Source organism: Osmerus mordax, chromosome 7 (assembly GCF_038355195.1).
Source record: "Osmerus mordax isolate fOsmMor3 chromosome 7, fOsmMor3.pri, whole genome shotgun sequence".
Lineage (NCBI taxonomy): Eukaryota > Metazoa > Chordata > Actinopteri > Osmeriformes > Osmeridae > Osmerus > Osmerus mordax.
Window position 1 is genome coordinate 15,530,963 of NC_090056.1, and position 21,159 is coordinate 15,552,121.

Genomic DNA, 21,159 nt, shown 5'->3' on the forward strand with positions numbered 1-21,159 from the left:
GAGGAAAAGGATGTTGGTAGAGATGATAATGAGCATGAGGAGAAGGAGAGAATGAGGAGTAACTATAATACCTAGTCTCTCCTCATTCTCCTCGTCATCCTTTCTCCCTTTACCCACCTCCTCCTGTCTGACACTTTCCAGGGACACTGACACATCCCACCCCTTACACCTCCTGCTTTGAGTACGTCTGGGACTGTGTGCCAAAGGTGTGTGACAGTGGCTAGAAGCAAGCTAATAATAGGCGGCCAGTGTTATTGATCTTTGATGATGCAGAAGACAGGCTGATGAAGGGTTCTGATTGATCATGTGTGTGTGTGTCTTTGTGCTTGTGTGTCAGATGTGTGTGTTAGTGCCAGATAGCACCTGTTTGGTTACAGATGCTGTCTCGAAGCTCGGCAGGAATGGGCGGTCAATGTTATTGATCTTTTATGATGCAGAAGACAGGTTGAAGAATGGTTCTGACAGATCATCTCTCTCTCTCTCTCTCTCTCTCTCTCTCTCTCTCTCAGCCACCTGACTCCCTATATTAGGCAGACATTTTACATATAGACACCCCTAAGGCTTGGTGGCTTAGCTATCAAGAGAGTTATCACATCAATCAATCCCCCCCCCTCACATACACATACACCTACACACCAAGATGTCACACTCACATGGTCCATCCTGTACTTACATGACTGCCACCTATCGCTTCTTGTGATAGATGGCAGTCATGTACAGTAATATTACTGTGTAACAGTGGTTGGTAACTTACTGTCATCCCAGGGTTAGGTGCCACCATATAATGCCTTTCAATCAAATACGTATGAAGATGTGCAATAACGAAATCACATTTTGCTTTTGTATTTTAACAATGAAAAAGTGACTTCAGCTATTGTAATTTACAACTGAAAAATACACAGCAGTCACAGGCATGCCTATTGATGGCATTGCTGTATGCCATGTCTTGTTGATATAGTCAGTATCACCTCTGCAGAAGGGGACAGCAGTTCACCAAATCCCTCTAAAGCAGAGTCTGAATCATAATGGGACAATGCAGCTCTCTGGTGGGCAAGTTGTACCATCACAGTGGCCAGACAGGACCTTTCATTTTCACCTTTTATATACAGTCTGATCTTCACAAGACACATTTCTTTCATTGGTATGTTGTGACACATTTACTGTAAATCGCTCTGGATAAGAGCTTCTCCTAAATGACTAAATGTAAATCTGGGTTTGATATTGATGTAACTACCTTGGAAGATTCTATTTCATGGACTAATGAAACTACTGAATATGAAAAAGAAAAACAGGTCCTTGTTTGTCCTCTTTGTATGTGTATGCTCATGTGATTTCTTACACAAGACCTTTTGTCTTTAAACTAAAGCTTTCTATGTTTTTACATGTTTCGTTTTTTCCTTACCTACCCATTTTGACCTGAAGGGGGTGCTTTTCAAATGTTCAACTTGGAGCTATCCCATGTACGAGTCAAAAGCAGAAGCAGACATTTCACACACTGTTCTTGGCTCAACTATTTTATGTTTGACTAAATTGATGTATTAACATTTCCCCTTCAGGACTCATCTTTGAAGAGTAAATGTATATAGCTATAAGATAGAAATCTTGATTGATTTGTGGCCAGTAATACCATGTAAGTAAAGTTAGATATTTGATTCCTATCAGCAGAGCAGCCTATCAAAACCTACATTTACTTTTCAAAGATATAGGATTATACACGACAGCTGATGTGTTAAAGTTAGCTACCTATAAAGTTAGCTTTCTGTCATGTTGTACCATTTTTATTTGTGTCATGTTCCTAATATGTTTCACTAAAGTTTATTTATTATCTGTTGTGATCAAATTAAAGAGATCAGTATAATTAAAACCATATTTTTGAGTAATTTGACATTCACATTGATGTCAGCGTTGTTTAACATTTCATTGAGCATGGCAATGAACCGTAAAGACGTTCTACCTCTGCTTCACAGATCTTGACTGGCATGGTAACCAGAGAGATCTGGTTCTCTTACGGACTCCAGTGACCTCAGAAAGGGTTTCCACCCCTTCACATTTAGCAGATTGGATTGTGTTATACGTTTAATTGTATAAGGATGACATTTCTACCTATTAATCTACACTCAGTTTCCCATAATGACAAAGTGAAGTAAGAGTCTGCATATTTAAAGATGGAGATTGAATTTTCATAAATTTGCCCAAAAATCTAAAAACTTGTTTTCACTGTCAAAATGTGATGTACTATTCAAAAACCATAATCAATTGAGCTAGAAGTGAAGGGGTGTGACTACTTTCTAAAGACACTGTATACCATTATTCTGACAACAATGATATGATAACAGCTGTGGATCCCACCCACAGCCTATGAGCACTGCTGCTTGAAATATATTGTATATGTTTTTGTTCTTTACTGTTGTCCTGTGCTGTGTTGCCAGAATGCCAAAGGAAAATTTCCATTTTATGTAAATGTGATGGACTAAGTGTTCTTATCTTAAACATGGTTACCATTGCACAGTGGCAACATTGATACAACAACTGATAATCCAAACCTTTTATGAACTTATCAACAAGTGTAGATACAGTATGTTTTTCTCTCTCTCTCTCTCTCTCTCTCTCTCTCTCTCTCTCTCTCTCTCTCTCTCTCTCTCTCTCTCTCTCTCTCTCTCTCTCTCTCTCTCTCTCTGTGAGTGTGTGTGTGTGTGAGTGTGTGTGTGTGTGTGTGTGTGTGTGTGGGTGTGTGTGTGACTAACTCTGAGTTCCAATTGTGATTGTGTCTTAATGTAGGACGCCAAAGAACCACAATCCGCTATTGGAATATGTTTAATTTTTCAGCAAATATAAAAATCCATGAAATGCATGACACCATGTCTCTGTTCATAATACGCGTTTTAAGTGCAAGCAGTGATTTACTCTGTCACGGAGAAGCTAATTTGGCCTCTTAAAACAACCGTGCAGTTGAAGTCCACACAATAGTTGATCAACTTGAATGGTATGATGCATTGATGCCTATTTTCGCCATATTGTGTGGGCAGTGGCGATAGATGTTTACATTTTGCAGTAAACCTGTTTGTCAACTTTAACTGAAGATACCTTTTACACTGATGAATATATACCATCAGCTACGCTGACACAGAAGGCCTAGTAACAATTTACAATAAAGTGTACACAATTTTCTTCTTTCTTTTAGTCGCTTCATTACTCTCTTTCAGCACAAGGGGGAGATAAAAGCCCGGAAAATAAACTAATTTAAAGTAACTTTGCTTTCGAACATCTCTTCTGTTCTGCAGAGAACAACGCAACTGCTTCATGTAACCTCTGTCTCTGATCTAATCTTTGCCGCAATACAATCAGGCAGGTCTACATTCTAGCATCTTTTTAAACGCTTTCCTGAAACTATCGTCGAGGAAGGCGTAGAGGAAAGGGTTGAGACACGAGTTGGCGTAGCTAAGACTTGTAATGAAGTAGGAGATACCGATGAGCAGCGGGGTTGTCCGGAGATCTGTTGTGAGTGCCACTATAGTGCTGAGGTGGAACGGCGTCCAGCAGAACAGGCACACTGCCAGCACTATAAACACCATGATGGTGACCTTCTTCTTGGCCTTGTCAAGCGCCTTAGCGTTGGTGTTGAGACGCATGTTCCTCAGTTTGTAAAGCATCATGGTGTAGAGAATACAGATCGTGGAGACAGGGATAGCGAAGCCGAGAATAAGGGTGTAGATCCGGCTTGCCTTGAACCACAGGCTTTCCGGGCTGGGGAAACTCAGAACACAACTTTTGCGCTCTGTGTCGTCCGGGCTAATATAAACACCAGCGAACACAGTGAAGGGCATGACGATCAGAATCACTAGGACCCAGACACACAGGCTGACGATCTTCGCCGCCCGGTAAGTGCGGTAGGGCATTCGTTTGGAGCGCACGGTTGCAAGGACGACCAGATAACGGTCCACGCTCATGACAGTGAGGAAGTAGATACTGGAAAATATGTTATAATGGTCTATACTCAGTATGATCTTACACAGCACCTCACCGAAGGGCCAGTAGTGTAGCAGGTGCTCAGCAATGTTGATAGGCAGCACCAAGGTAAACAGGTCGTCGGCTATGGCCAGGTTCAAGATGAACATATTGGTGACCGTCTTCATCTTGGGTGCTTTGAGAATTACATATATGACGGCAGTATTCCCCGTTAGACCTACCGCACATATAACTGAGTAAATCACTGGCAGGACCACGTATAAGTCTGCGTAAAAGTAGACCTCCGAAGGGGGCGTGCAGTTCAAGTCTGTCCGGTTCTGCCCGTTAAGGTAATAGTAGTCCATTGACTCGTTGCACACCGGTTGCGAAGCGCTCGTGGAGATGGACACATTTTCCATGATTTGAATCGAAGGTAATTTCAGAGAATATACGTCATTTAAAGCTCAATTGTTTGGAGTTTTGTTGGTATTGGAATGCCATCTCTGGCAATTGAGTCTGTGTCTGTTTTTACGCACGGATTGCGCATCACGAAATCTATGGATGAAATACAAAGACAAGCGCGCATTAAAAGCAGTAAGGGGAAACATAGTTTTCTGTATTACAATAATGTAATTTGGAAATAAATATAATAGTGGCATGCTTAATCTAATAAACTATTTAAACAGTTTCCCCAACAAATACAAAAATGAGTAGAAAAATAAGAAATAATTTGACAAGCATCTCATTCATCAATATTTAATTAAAACCCAGGCAATTCCTTTTTTTTTTCTCGAATGCAATAATCTACACTTGTTCTAGAATGACTTTAGTGCCATAAGATAATTCCATATACAATGAAAAATTAATTTCAATGTTTAAATCAGTAGTTATTTTCAATAGGCTTACCGTGATTCAGAGTCCTGTTCTTCACCTCTGTGCCTGCCTGCCAGCTGCCTGCATGCTGCCTGTCTGCTTTAGAGCGCAAGTCGTTCGTGCCCCAACTAGTTGGATTCGGCGAGTCCTAACAGGTGACGTCACATCTCTGGCGCGGTTCTCTGACAGCCAAGTTCTTGGTGCTCTGTGTTGTTCACCTTGGTCGCTGGTGTAGAAGTGGCTTGCTATAGCATCACTGGTTTTCAACACCGTGCTAGCTGGTCAGTGGTCAGGAGATTCATGGTTAGAACACGACAGGGACTGGCTACACCAGAGGAGATTCACTTGATCATTCATACTTGATACTTTTCATATTAATATTATGGTAATGAATCAATTCATATGATGTGACAATGTCGTAGGTCATTGACGAGAAGGTGATTTAAACAGACTACTCATTAAACCAAAGGAAACAATCAATTTTCAGGTGAATAAATAAATGTTATTTTTTTCTTTTTTCACTGAGCCTGTGGACTGCAGCAGTCTCCAAAACCTCAGAGAAGGAGACTCGAGACAATGAGGGGGAAGAGTCACTCCTCACCTCTTCAACTGACCCTTTTCACCTCCGTCCCTTGTTGTTTTCCACTCTCATCTTCTTTTGCTACTTCCGCTTCCTAATCTTCTCATTTTCTCGGTGCTTTCCATTATTCTCCTCTGCTTCCTCTCTATGCTGTAATATAATAGTATCTTCGTGCACATTGACACTTGTGTATTTGGGAAAGATGGAAGCCCTGTCTCGTTTTACCAAGCCAAAGTGTCTACAACTAGACCAAGGATATTCAGATAAATAGCTATTAAAGAGTGAGGCAGCAGCCGTGCGTCTGCGTGATCAGAGCTGAGAGGCAGCATCTTTCTCTCCCTCAGGTGTATGTCCTCATAGTGAGAAGTTGCAGCTAAGCCACTGTAGTAATGCGTATGCAAGATGAAAGCACAATCAAACCATGGATTTACATCCATGGCGAGGACAGACTCGGGAGTTCTGATGCCAGCCCAGTGAAACTCTGCAGCTGACATAATCTGTGAGGTCATAGCCAGTGAACTTCCGGTCTGGCCAATGAGAGCTGCCTATCTGTGGTCAGTGATAAATGGCACTCTCTCAGCCTTATTTAAAAGCTTTGTCACGTCCACTTGACGGACGGCTGCAGTCGTTCGGGAGTAATGTACCAAAAGCAGTTTTTCGGTGTTTCTGAGTGTTAGTGCGTGTGTGTGTCAGGGGGGAACTGCATGTGTCTGCGAGTGTTTGTGTGTTTTCTTTTGCACGTGCGTGTGTTTGTATTGATCCCATAATTTCATTGAACAGCATAAGTCATCAGTCATATGGGAGTGGAGAGAAGGAACACAGGGAGGGCTGCAATTCCAGGAGTTAAGTGGCCTGTGAGAGAGAGGCCCATTTGCCAGTCAAGATGGAGAGTGTTTTACCTGCCATCTAAAGTGGAGGTGTTTTATGGCACTATCGTTCTATCCCTCCGTACAGGCCTGGGACTGCATTAAATATAGCCAAAAGACAGGGGAAGCAGTCATGTGTGTGGGGGTTAGGAACGGTAGGGAGAGTGATAAATAAAGTCCCCATGACACACAGTTGTTACTCTAATAAGGACAGACTCAGAACATAGAGGGAGGAAGGGAGGACTGAAGAGTTGGACATAAATGCTGAGCTGCGTACTGCGTGTCTCATTAGCGTGCTAATCTGTCATCTCAAGAGACTGTGCTTGGTCATCTGGGGTGAGTTGTGTACACCTCACAGCGTACTGCCTGACTGCGCTGGCTCACCAGACAGGAGGCTGCTGCCAGCTCTCCTCGGAGGACTTTAAGTAAGGTGACAGCTAACCTGTGGATGGGATTATTTAGAAACAGGTTGGGATTGGAGAGAGGTGTGAGCTGGTGTTCTGACAGGTGTGTGTGTGGGGGCAGACTTCAAGGATGGACCGGAACCAGAGCGTGAGGGGTCTTGACATGTCTGTCTGATCAATAAAAAAAAAATTGTTTAGTTTTTTGTTTTAGTAGCAGGCAAACTTGTGACAATCACTTGAGTATAGTTGCTCTTCGACAGTTACTTTGGACTGTTCTGTTTTGTCATGCATGTTGCATGAATCAGTGTTTAATTCTTAATACAAACTTGCTGGATCAAATGTCTCTTATTTTCAAAGTGAGCCATAGCCCAGCTGGGAGTCTGCAGCTTCTGTGTACTGTTCACTGCTCATCTGGAACAGTGCAGCAGTACTGGATCAACCCGAACACGACTGTATGCTAATGCATGCTCCCTGGAGACAGAGAGAGAGAGAGAAAAGAAGACTTTAGAAGTTTATGTCAGACTAGGACTTCTGAACTTCCCATATTTTTGTCCCCTGTCCATAGCAGGATTTATCCTTCACTCAGCACATTTTTCAGAGTCACAAACACACACGCACACACAGACACGCACGTCACTGACAGAAACAAAGTAATCACTATCCTATCCCTCTTCTCATCATTGCTCTCAATTACATGTGATTAGATGAAGTACCATAGACTTGGAGATGTCTCTTTCTCACCCCCCTGTCTCTTTTTTCTCTCACTTCAGAGATGGGTGATCATAATTGGTTCTATGGCTTTAAATTAATGAAAATAAGTGTGTCTCTCTGATTGACTGCTCAGAAATTCTGTGCCATAAATAAGATCATTATAGTCTTTATACGCAGGTGCCAATTAGCCAATTAAACCAGTTGAGCCTTCTATAAAACGTCAAATAGGCGTTGGCAGCACAGACCCTAACTGAGACAAAAGCTAAAGAGTGATACTCTGTGTGTGCGTGTGGGTGTTTTACTGTGTGAGTGAGTGGGTGGGTGGATGTGAGTGTGTGTGACTGTGAGGGTGTGTGACTGTGTGTGTGTGACTGAGTGTGTTTGTGACCGGGTGTGTGTGTGAATGTGAGTGTGTGTGTGTCATTTGTGGGTCTTGTCCCTGACAGTCTCGTTAAGGGGAGTGTAGCACATCGACCGACAGCCTGTGGCCGCACTAGCACTAATGAACTGAGAAACACACCCTCGGACGTGCTCTCTTTGGCTTTATTCTTTACCTCCATGTAGAGTGTATGTATGTGTCTCTGCTTTCTAATGTTGTTTCTATCACTCCGTTTTCTATTTTTCTATATTATATACAGAGATATATTTTTCTCTTTCGCTCTTTCTTTCGCTCTTTCTATCGCTCTTTCTTTCACTCTTTCTTTCGCTCTTTCTTTCTTTCTCTCTCATGCAGAAACTTAGTAACAATCCTTACTTTCAAATGACAACTGCAGAATAGTTATTTATTCCAAACCCTTTTTAACATGCCCTGAGGCTGCAAGTTCTTTCAGAGGCAAGAACAAAGTTTATGAATTTGCAACTTGATGGAGGGGCACAACATGTGTGCTATAATCTAATATCAACTAATTTATTAATGTGATCACATCCTAACATTCATCTTGTTTGACAATATATTTTGTCTCATCTTATATTGCACTGGCTACTTAGTCTGTCAGTTGCTAAGTAACCAGTGCTGCTACTTCATCTGATTTAGAAGTTTAAATTTAGTGTATCTGGTTTCTTCTAGCAAAGCTGACCACGTACATTTGTACAGAGGACCCTGACAATCAGATTAGATCAAAAAGTCCAAAACAATATTGTTGACTTAATTTGTCTCCAGCGGCTGGCTCCTTCCTCAGACTGAAGATCAAAGAAATATCCTTCTTAATCAGAATGGTGGAGGGGGAGAGCAGTGCACACACACACATAGGCACAGAACACTTGTGCATTCACAAAAAATGTCCTTATCCTGCTGCCCACACACTATCAAAGTCTCATTGTCCTTCTTGTCTGTTGCTTTGGCCTTTCTTCCACTGTTCGTCATCATTTATAAACATACACTGTAATTTACATGTCTAATGAGAACCCAGTCATTGTCTAGTCCTTCCCGATGTGTGTTTAGATCATTTTTCCAATTTGTCTCTCATTTCAAAGACATCTCTACTGGCTCTCTCTGAGGTGTCCATCTTCGTGACATAATTAAGTTCAAACTCTTTAAAGGTTTATTTTGGTGTAATGGAATCAGTGTCACAGTGCTTAAGTGTAACTAACCATGTCCCTTTAGCCTTCAAGATAACAGCAGGTTACTGTTGAGGGTTTCTGGTCTCCTCCTCAGTCAGTGTGTATCCGTGGTTTATCTTTCCCTTACTCTCCCTCCCTCCCTCTCTCCCTCTCTCTTTCTTTTTCTTTCTGTGTCTCTCTCTCTTTCTCTCACAGCAGTGGTGTGTTAGGCGAGATCTGAATCAGATTCAGGCTGACAGGCGAATTTAACATGACTGGAAAGCCTGGGACTCAGACCTGTAGACTTGGGCAGCACCTCTCCCTCACCCGGCACACACACATGTACACGCGCACACGCACACCTTCTGCACACTGCTCGAGTGGATGTCAGCAGCAATGATGTGACTCAGTTAAAAACCTGCCAAAGCCTGCTGGCAGCAACCAAAACAAAGAACCACGACAAAGATTATTATTATTTTTTTTACATCCATGTTTGATCTTGGGTTTACATTTCTGTATCTGTTTGGTTTAGGGCTAGCATAGTACAGGGTATTTAGGTTTAAAAGGGCAAGCACTTTCAAAAATGAGAGAAATCATCGTCTATCACCGATTATTGAGGGATAACTTCAACCATGCCTGTAGCTGCCAGCTCATAGGAAGCTAATTAACCTCTACGAAGCTCCTAACCTCTGCGGTTCGTGCACAAACGTATAACTTGAAGCTGGCAAGATGGCTTCTCGCTAGGTTGTGATCTTGTGTACTCAGCTGTCTCTCTGCTATGGGCTAGGTTCCCATAGCACCCGCTACAAACCGACCCTGATCTCACAATGAACGGAATGAATCCTATGAACATCAACATCAAATCCATGATGAATAAAGAGAGCCACAAGCTGTTGGGTTTTTCTGTGAGTTTAGTAACACTTTGAGAGTATGAAATATGATAGAAATTCGACCGCACATTGAATGCATCTGCCTACCAATTACATCTGTCAACAAATACCGACACAAAAACACACTCTTACACTCGTACTTATTTATCTGGTAAATCTTCCAAATGATTGGTACCAAGGGGATGTAGACGGCATTAGCAATGATTGCGTCTCTGAACATTTCTCATTCTAAATACTGCCACACACACAAACACAATCAATCTCTGCCTAGTGCAGGTGTTTGTTTAGCTTTTAGGGTTGAAATGCCTGTGGTTTGAATTGTGCTGTAGTATGGCTGTGTCCTTGGCATTTTGTGAAAGAGAGGAGAGCCAGTAATGGCAGTTTTTAAATCCCTGTGGTGTTGCTGATTGCTAAATCCCCTTGTGTGTGCATGTGTGTGTGTGTGTGTGTGTGTGTATATGTGTGTGTGTGTACGTATGTGTATGTGTTTTGAAACCCCTGCTGCATTGAGGCACCACTGTGTCTGTTCTTTGGCTGGGCTGAGCCAGCAGACACAGTGCTGTGTTTGTGCACCTACAGAAGCCTCTTCATCATGTCCACCCAATTACCCTCCATCTCCTGTCCTTCTAATTGTGTTTTAACAGAGGTCTTTCCTCTCCTCACCTCACCTCCATTCATTATAGTCTAACACTTCTCACTGGTTCTTCAGGCAAACAACTTATATTTAGTTGCTACGGACAGTGAGGGTGAGTAATCAAGACAGATTTTTCATTGACATTTCAGTAGACCACAGCACAATCTTCCACTAAGGCTCTTCTCCAGAAAGGAGAAGGAGAATATTTGTCCACTCGGACAAATATTTTCCATATGGAAAATATAAAAGCCAAAATTCCATTTGGAAAACAGTCCAGTCCTAGTGAGTTGTGGTCTTGTGAGGCCAGACCAGACCAGACCCTACCAGAGCAAGTTATACAGGCATAGCATAAACGTAGTCACAAATCCATTGGCCTCGCTCGACTTTGATGTGTGCAGCAGAGTGTTTGGCACTTAAACTGGGACATTTACGCTCCCTGCCATCTACTACAATATTCATGAGCTATATCTTTTTCAGTCCCTGTTTAGCGCTGCTGGTTGGCTGACACGTTTTCTCTCTCTTCCCCTATCTCATACTCTTTCTCTCTCCAACTCTAGCTCAGTCTCCCCTTACTCTGCAGGAGGTGTCTGTCATCATCAAGGCCTTGATGTATAATGAACGACTACACACTGCTGGAACCAGAACCCTGCTCCTCATCTGCTCCTGCACTAGGGAGAACCACACAACTCCTCTTACACCAATCATACATAGTGTAACAAGGTCTGGAGGGAGAGGTGCAGGGCTGAACGGATGAATGAAGGAGAGCAGGAGAGGGGGAAATGGATGGATGGGATTAAACGGGGATGGAAGGAGAAGAAGAAGCAGGGAAGGAGGGGAATGTGGGTAATTATTGTACCTAAGCAGCAGCTGATATCCTGGACGACCGTCAGTCACCTTTCCCAGTTAGCTTTCATTTTCGTCTACTGAGATACTGTGAATGACTATCTAGCGAGAGTAGACAGAATCCAACAAGATCCATTAACACAGAGCTTAGGCCCTGGCTTAGTGTTAGAGCCAAAATGTGATGAAGATGTGTCCTTGGGCCTATGTATGATAACACTCAACTCCTGTGAAGTAGCAGCTCAATTGAATAGCTTCCATATTGAACGAGAGATAAACTTTATTTTTCAAATGGCTTATGTGGCTGTCAGAAGTGCTGGCGTTTTTACAGCGTCATTTATCTTACCTCTGAGAAGGATCTATCTAGATGAGGGTAACACCTGAGGGAAGAAATGTTTAAGGGGAAAGTGGCCAACTGGGTTGCATTTCCAAGGCAATTAGATTTCAGATTCAATGACTCTCAGCTGTCGCAGCTGGCAGAAGTGGCTGTCATGAGACACAGCAGACATGGTGCCAGTCAAGCAGAACAGCAGATGATCAGTGTCACCCTACACTTGATAAGATTTGAAAACCAGTCTGTCCTTTATGATCTATTTTCTTATCATTTTTTACTCTCTCTGTCTCTGTCTCTGTCTCTGTCTCTCTCTCTGTATATACAGTATATACACATATGTGTGTGTATAAATAAATAATAGAACCATAAATACAATATGTATAAATACATTAATATATACAGTTTAGAAATATATATATATTTAATGTAAATAATATATATTATTTATAGCTATCCATACATCTTATTAATTTCTCTGTCTGTATCTCTCTCTTTATATTTATACGTGTGTGTATATGTATATATACAACGAATGTACATGTATGCATATACTATATGGTAGTATATCTGTCTGTCTGTTTAATCAATCAAAGGTACATGTGTCATAAGCAGCTAAACGCCTCTTGTGTTCTGTGGAATAGGCCAGCCTATGAACTGCTGACTCTCAGTGTCATTAACCAGGCAGTGTAGTCACTGTGCTGCCATGTTCTGTCTGCCCGCTGTGGCTGAACAGTGGAACTGTCTAGGTGATATACAGTAATAGGGTTCTGCTACACACATATTGTATCTAACAGCCACAGTGCCCAGTAAAGCCTTATAGAGGGCCATGTATAAGACTGTTCTAAGGCCTCTCGGCCTCCAGAAAGGCAAGTAATGAGACCAGTACCTTTCTTACAAATAAGAAAATAATTATTATAAATATTATACTTCGTCTCCAACTGTAATTGTCCCTCAAAGCAGAAAAACTGTTGTTCATCTCTGCCAGTCCAGGTAGGCAGAAGAGGGCACTTAGCCCACTTAGCCCCCCCCCCCCCCCCCCCACACACACACACACACACACTTCTTCAATTCCCATAGAAACGGGGTATCTTGATCTCTTAGCAACCAATGTGTGGTTAAACACCCCTTTATCTCTGCAAACGTCAGAGATACCACTGTGATTTAAACACACACACATATGCACATACTGGCATTGAACATTTAGCTCCATGACACTACCTTATCCATCAACAGATACACATGGTACAGTCTATGTTATAAATACAGTACCATACGGGTTATATCTGTGTACATGTATCCATCACAAGACCTAAAATAATAAATAATCTCTAGTATTTTTAAGGGCGTTTGTCAAGTTCTGGGGTTTTCCCCTATTTTTATGTCAGTTAAAACGATATGGTCAGTGCACTGAGATGTGTGAGATCCATTTGTGTAATCATAGCAGGATCACATGAAATAAATTTAAATCACAATGCTCATGAATGTGGGAAACACATTCATTATATATGAATCAAGTGCTCCTGTTGTCATCATCTGGCCTGCCTCAGTGGCTCCTTAGACCAAGAAAAGAATTCTGAGATGAACAATTCATGGATGACACATACACTCACACTCAAAGACTGTCACACAATTTGTGTAGTTAATCTTGCATAAGAAAAACAGAGCACATCTTTAAAAGTGTTTTCGTGCTTTCGTTGGGTAGTTACAACTCACCCCCTTTTCACTCTCTATCTGTCTCTCTCGCTCCATCTGTCAGTGTTGAATACAAACAGTCAGTCATGTGACACTGAGGTAAAAACAAGTTGCAACGAGGAAAGGGAAAGAGGAAAAAAACGGACTGAAAGACAGACGCAATGAGGGAAAGAAGAAAGGAATTGATGTCGCTTGTTATGTTGTTTGTTAATATTGAAGAGTTGATGGCACAGGTTTAAGTGTAGGACAAAGATTACAGTAAGACTTCTCTTTCATTCTTACCTTCTTGAATGCAGTAGTGAGTGACTACATAAAGGCAAACACAGAACTGTCATTGTACACAGACACCTCACATTCACATCAAATTATCATATTAGATGCATTTGATTATATATAATTAGTTACCATTGTTTGCTTTGCAATCCGCACACTGCTGTCTTTTCAGGTGGTCAAATTTCAAACATGCTTTTTTTTGTTTATGACAGTAACATACTGATTTACCATAGTTGTCATGATTGTAAATAATAATGTCATGGTTTTGTCAGATGTCATAATTTTAACTTGTGGTTAGTAGTTGGGTGTGCTTTGCCTTCGGCAAGGGCCCCTTTGTTCTCTCACATATATATTATTATTGTGAGAATGCTGTTCAGCATTTTCACTATTGTTTTTCAACTTCTTAGTTATTCCGCCGTTTTTTGTCCTTTAACTAGTCCTGCATACTTTCACCGATTCCTACAATTTTTGTATCAAAACGTTCAGCTCCTTCAGGAGATGTTGGCTATGACTTTTGTTATTTCTAACTTTTATACTTTTTAAGACATTAAGGTTTTGTGCAAATTATTCTCCCATTAAAAGTAATGGTAAATCCTTTCAAATCATTAAAAAGCTTCCTCCTCTTTCAAACTTAACTACTTCAGCATACTTTCAGCTAGAGACACCATTCAACCTTTAAAATGTTCACAAGACATTCAGCTATTCCCAAATTATTCAGCTTTTTCAAATATTCAGCCAATTTTGAATTATGACAGTTTGAAATACATTAAAATGTTTGCTCCTTCTTGATTTTTTGAATGAGCAGCAAGCAGAGTGGCACACTGCTGGCTGTTCTTTTTCTGATATTCAACTAAATTGTCAAACAAATTCCTCTAACGTTCATATAGTTTAACTTACAGAAACAAGTTATACCTTAAAATGTAGGAAAAATTGTCCTTTTTCAGCCAATGTAACTACTAAAGAGCTCACATTTACAGATGTTCAGCTATGAGCCTTGAAGCGAGAGCAGCCTTTCAAATTATCTCACTAACTTCAATGGAGAGGTGGGTAAAATCAGTCAGAGAAAGCAAGAAGAAACAAGATTTTGAAACTGCCGATAGAGTCGTATTTCTGATCGCACAGACATATAAAGGACATCTCTGGTCTTGAGTATGAGTCTTGGGTCTCGGAAAATATCCTTATTTTATGGATTGGACGTAACTTGTTTGAGGTGTGGATTCTAGGTACATTTCTGTTATTCTCTCTGCCCAGCTCGTTACGCCCACATCTACTTTCGGAAACGGTAGTCTACAATTTCACTGAAACATTAGCATGACATTAGCCTCTGTTGCCCGGGCAACACATACTACAGTGGTCTATGATGCATCTGTTTTCAATCGTTAAAATAAACATTCCTCACAAATACATTTTCGTTGTAGGATTTATTATGACATTACATTACAAGTAAACGATTTGTTGGTGAAATTATCATTACCTGTGGTTTCAAACCAGTGTTGCTCACTGCAACGCTGTAGTCTACAGTACGCGAAACACACTACAAAAACATCTACACAGCTGTTTAGGAAGTCAAACGGCGACAGAACATGTTCGGCACTCCCCTTACTTAAATCAAAAGTCTTTCAATAGGTGAAACTATCTGACTACTAAGCTGAACTTCATTGCCACTGCCTAAACTTTGTCAATCTGTTCATGAAAATAATTTCAGCCTAAACCGTACAACGGAACGTTAAATCGAATTCAACCAACGCAATCGCTACCAAGACGAACACAGCAGTAGTCTAGTACTGTACTGTAGTAGTACAATTTACCGGGGCAGCTTCTCCACACAGGGCTATATCGCACTTTGCGTTGTTACTGACAATGATTGCTACCAGTGATCTTTTTATGAAAGCAATTTTCCACTAAATAAATGTCAAGCTTATTTACGTTTTGGGGGGCATATTTTCAGTTAGCAGATAGTACTGTTTGAATCGCGATTCCATCTTCTACTGCCAGGTAACGTCATATAATAATCTTCAAAGGGGGTTCTTTATTCATGAATGAATGCAATATGAGTAGGCTAAATGCCTGAAAATATCACGAGAAGGGAAAAACTTAAAAGGACGTTTAAGTCATAGAGATTAGGTCAATTTTTACACCGGTCTGCCAAATGAATTCGTTTTGATTCAACTATGAGGCTGCCTCTTGCAGGGGAAATGAGAAGACATCTATTTCATTCTACACTTCACTCGTATTTTGAGTGGTAAATGAGCAGCAAAAAAAATATGATTTTAAATCTATGTAATCTTTATGAATAATAAGTATGCATTTTTATATAAAATATACAGAAATATCAGTTGTAAAAATGTCATAAATAAACGGACCCCCCTGTGCAACCGACGCAAGCAAGCACACCCTACAATTTCACCATAAATTTCACCAGAAATTGTACCCTCTCTAGTTTCCTCTTGCAACTCATTTATCAGATATTTGGTTCAAAACGTGAAATGTCACGTGATTCAGAACGTAACATAATAAATCCACGGGCGAGCTATTCAAATATGATTATGTAAAGACATGTATTAAAATGTCTGTGACTGTCACTTTGGGGCAGGTGTGGGACACAGCAGCTGAGGGCTGTGGTGCTGATTGGTGTGGGAGGCGGTTCAGCAGGCATCACATGGTCATCTGCTCCATGTCTCACATGCACCACGTAGAGAAGCAGCTGTCTCAGGCTGGCTTCCAGGACTCCTCCGTGGCTCCAGCGCTTTTGCTAATTGATGACCTGTTGGCCACTTGACCTAGGAACACATGTGCAATGCAGTTGTAGGAGTTCTACAACGTAAAATGTCCTTCTAAATCTTCTCTGTCTACCATTTCTACAAAGCCTTTCCCTCCATGAGGTTTTATTGCTCAACCTCATTAAAGCCAAACAATGAAAATGTAATCATGATTAAATGCAATCAACATGGGAAAAATAACAAACATGGGGGATTGTGGAAAGGCCAGGTGTGTTTGTTTAGTTACTATCTGGTTGAAGTGACGGCGGCCAAGTCAATGTTTTATTCTTGGTTGTGGAGCAAATCATGGTTAGAAGATTCCTTTTAGATGGTTCCTTTTGGTGTGCTTTTAAGTCAATAGTCAATAGGAGTACAGATCAATTAGTCAGGATGAATAAAAATATATTTGTCAGAAGGAGGACATTTATGGATTTATTTTCCTCTTATCTGACAAAAGAACACAGTGTTGTTCCATATTGATTGTGAGAAAAGCTGAACTGAATCAGAAGGATGATACATATTGAAAAGGATCCATAATGAAGCTAGGAGCTGCTGTATGCAGTATGAGTTAGAATTTTGTTATCATGGCTGGTTTCCATCCCATGCACACACCCCAGCCAATGAGAAATGGTCTGGCAAAAGCTGAAAATGTCAAATGACAGGTCAGAAGATCTTAGTTGACTTACTGGTTACACTGTATTTAAACACAATATATATTTTTAAGGTTTGTAACTCCCCATGTTCAGATTGAAATATAGCAGCAAATAGGTCACAAGACCCCAGACATTACGTGACTGCAACTCAAACTAATGAGGACAAAGTGCAAATACCAGCAACCACTCCAACTTCCCACTGTAAAAGATATCTCCTTGTCTGCATATTTTCCTTGGAATGCAGACGTTCTAGAACGCCTGTCAGCCCTCGGTATTGAACCACTTCCTCTGTGCAGTGCAGTCGACACCACCGCGGGGAACGCCAAGCTGCCTGCGACAGCCCACTGGAGCGCTGGCAGTGTCGGATCTGGCAGAGCAGTCTGCAGGAGGAGGCTCTCTGCTGCAGAGATCCCCCTGAGGTCAGCTACAGCCTCCTCCCCACCTGTCCACATGAGAGAGCTCTCAGGACACTGATTACCAGCTTCTGTTGTCCAGAGCTCACCTTTCCCACACACCCACACACATACTGCACCAGACACGTAGACCAACACACACTCAAGATTCCACACTTATGCACTTACTACTGCACACATGCACAGACATATGCTCCCTATCACACAGACCTATGCACAAACACACACAACTAGATGGTTTTCACTTTAGAACCATCTAGTTCCTGTCCTGACACTACTTACAGCAGATTGCTTTCCTTTTAAATGAGGATAATATCCCCTGTTTTAATGGTAGATATTTGATTTGAAAAGGCTTGGATATCTGTTCTGCCATATTTGTACTATGTGGGTTGCTAATCCACGTTGGCCTTTTTTATGAGATAGAAAGAGAAGTTACATCTTCTGTTACATATAACAGAATATTGATGAACTGGTTTTCCAGCATCAAAGCATCTTGTCACCTGGGATGGGCTTAGGCCTACTGAAACCCTGCTAGAGAACACATCATGACTCTCACCAGGTCACTCACAAAGCTCCTCCTCTCCAGACAGTTTTGACTGTCTGTCTGTGTCTGTGTCTGTGTCAAAGCAGAGGTAATCGGTCCTGAGATGCAACTTCACAAGTGACTATACTTGCAATGATTGCTTAGCTCATGCTACACAAATGGGGTTGGTTCTATACCAATGTGAGAAAGGCACACAGTCTTTTTTCCTTGGTGGAGAGTAGAGAGGAGATATTTTGTGATGTGCTTAAACAACAGCAAAAACATTGCTCAGATAATATAGCTGATAGAGGAAGGGGGGCTAGATGGGTAGCAACAAGTAAAAGGTTACGCCTAATCTCAGGGATGTGATTCTGTCTTAGCGCTCGATACTAAATACCTCCCCTTCCTCCTCCTCCTCCTGCCCTTCCTACTCTTCTCCCTCTTTATCCTCCTTCTCCTCCCCATCCTCTTCCTCTCTGCCTCCCTCTTCTCTGTGTTGACTGACAGTTAGGAGAGAGTGAAAGTAATCAAGAGAGATGGGGAAAAAGGGAGGGAGATAATGGGGACTGTTATCTGAGTGGGCGTGAGTCTGTTATGCAGCCCTATCTCGGAATCTAAACTCAGAATGATGGGAATAAAGAAGACTATTACTCTGTATGGCTTGTTTTCCTCAGTGAACAACACCAATATTATCCACCGCTACTCAACTTTAATAGTCTTTTTGAATTGTCGTTACAGCTGGCTCCCTAATCTCTGAGGGAACCTGTTTAGAGATATTGTTGTAGGACTCTTTCTCTGACGTTTTACAAAAGATTTGCTGTTGTGTGTAGAACGGAAACAGGACAGGAAGCTGAAGTGTGACACAAATGGATCAAAATGTGAATACTTGTTGCTATCACAGCCAATTTGATTTTACTAACAGCTGTGCTTTCTTTCAGGTAAAGTACTTATATTAGGTAAGGTAAAAATATATATTCAAAATGTGTAACCATGGTAACCATGACAGCAAGCGACGACTACGTCAATTGATAAATACATACCACCATCATAGTCAGTTTGATCTTTAATCATATATAGAGCTCCTCTCATCTGGAACATACTTCCTGTTTCCATCAGGGAAGCTGATACCATCTCAACATTCAAGGCTACATTACAAACCTTCCATTTTACTCTGTCAGTCAGACAGAGTAAACAGACAAACAAACTAAAATACTATCATTAAATTAAATGTCTTCCTGCTAGTTTATAAATGATGGAGGCAAAATCTGAGAGTGTATATTCAGATGCAATGCTTGCAATGGCTATGCTTCTCTCTAATGGAACAGACTCCCTGTTTCAATCAGGGCGCTGATATTGTCTGTATTTAAAGCTTCATTCAAAATCTTTATTTTCAGTCTTATGACTGAAATGCTGCACTAGTTCACACTTTACTGGTGGGTACTTCAACCTCACTGTTACTGGAACTGCTATTCTCTAATCAGACTTTCTTCTGTCTCTTTATGGGGAGACGGGCTGTCAACATTACATTATGGAAAGTTGTGATAAAAACTGTTTGTAAATATATTGGTACAGTGTTAACTAGAAAATATAAAATAAGAAACGGCTTATTTCATTTGTTTCTAACCTGCTGTCTTTTATTTTTTGGGGAGTTTTGTTGTTGCACGGGAGTGAAAGTTGGTTGTTATTTCTCTGAGTGGTTTGCGAGTCCTCAGGGCTACTGTGAAATCCTGGAAGATCTTTACAAAGAAACATGATCAAGTTAACAAACACCACAGTACTTCCTGACTGCCTCAGGCCTTTCTGCCTCAGGCCTTTCTGCCTCAGGCCTTTCTACCTCAGGCCTTTCTGCCTCAGGCCTCCCACCATGTCTGACTCTCATTGGCTCCCTGCTGCGGAGCTTGTGTCACACTATAAAATAATACGATCAGTCAGTATGGATTCCCCTCTAAGGACTACACCCCCCATCATTGCTCTTAAACTGCTCTGGGGTCAATCCCCAACCTCCTACAGTACCTCAGTGAGTGGCTCCAGATGCCATCTTAACTGAAGGGTTAGGGGCTTCACTGCAGCTGATGTGTGGTTTATAATTCTTCAGTACCAGGTAGCTGGCAGCTTAGTTTTCTGATTCAAGGAGTGTAGCCCACTAGACAGGTTATTTTTATAACCCCTACTTTTTCTTTCTTGGATCAAACATATAGAAGCCTGTCTTTCAGGTCTCAGAAAATATAATTACACTCAACTTACTGTAATAGAAAATATATGATTTGTTATGAATATGTGTATACATATACAGTACTATTCAGTGGAGCCTTAATCAACCTTTGGATACATGATGCCCAGTCCTGAACCTGAGACACCATTTTGCTGTGATAGTTATACTTCAAGGACTCCCCTTATCCACTCTACCTGGTGTCCTTTGAAGTATGTGTGTGGATGTGATGTGTGTGTAATGATCATGTCGTTGCAGTGTGTGTTGGTGTGTGACATCTATGTATGTGACTCTACAGTATGTACTGTTTGTGCTGGTGCAGTGTGTGTATGTGTGTGTTTTGTGCATGGTGTCAGTGTGCCCCAACGCTAAACTGTGGGATTATCCAGAGTGCAGGCAGAGGGCTAGCACTGGTGTGACCGTGAAAAGGGCAACCGGTAGTGACTCATGGTGAAAGACAAGCCGGTACTGATGCACCTCTGAACACATGCAGCGGGGGCCATGGGAAAAAACAATAACAGCCCCTCTGAGACCCCCCCCCCCCACACACACACACACACACACAGACACACACACGACAACCCTATTATACAATGTCTGACTAGGCCAGTTCGTCTTGGCCTCAGTGACATAGAGAAGGGGTAACTCTCTACACAGATGGTACGGGGCAACAGCATAATGTTATCCCCATTTGTGTCTATAATTCATAGGCTATCTCTTGATAATTAGCATTTACATTGACAGTAATGTATGTGTTCACCATGAAGGGTGTTGCAGCACCAACCTATGTGAAAGGTCTTGTTGTAATGAAAGGTACTGTGGTAGTGAGCATTATCAGCAGCATTCACACATGGAATGCGGAGTTCTTTTATGCATCCACAACCCCCACACACACATACATACACTCACCCCCACACACACATACATACACACACCCACACGCACACACACATACATACACACACACCCCCACACACACACATACATACACTCACCCCCACACACACATACATACACTCAC

General features: G+C 41.5%; 1 protein-coding gene across 1 annotated transcript; it reads right to left on the minus strand.

The window, feature by feature from the left end:
• Positions 1-3,341: 3,341 nt before the first annotated feature.
• npbwr2b (neuropeptides B/W receptor 2b) lies at positions 3,342-4,364 on the minus strand. Its single transcript, XM_067240713.1, has one exon. The coding sequence runs from the start codon at positions 4,362-4,364 to the stop codon at positions 3,342-3,344; it is 1,023 nt and encodes a 340-aa protein (XP_067096814.1).
• Between the last annotated feature and the right edge of the window lie 16,795 nt (positions 4,365-21,159).

Bases quoted from the DNA above. Each gene is read 5' to 3' on its own strand.
- npbwr2b (XM_067240713.1), bottom strand. From the start codon at position 4,364: ATGGAAAATGTGTCCATCTCCACGAGCGCTTCGCAACCGGTGTGCAAC.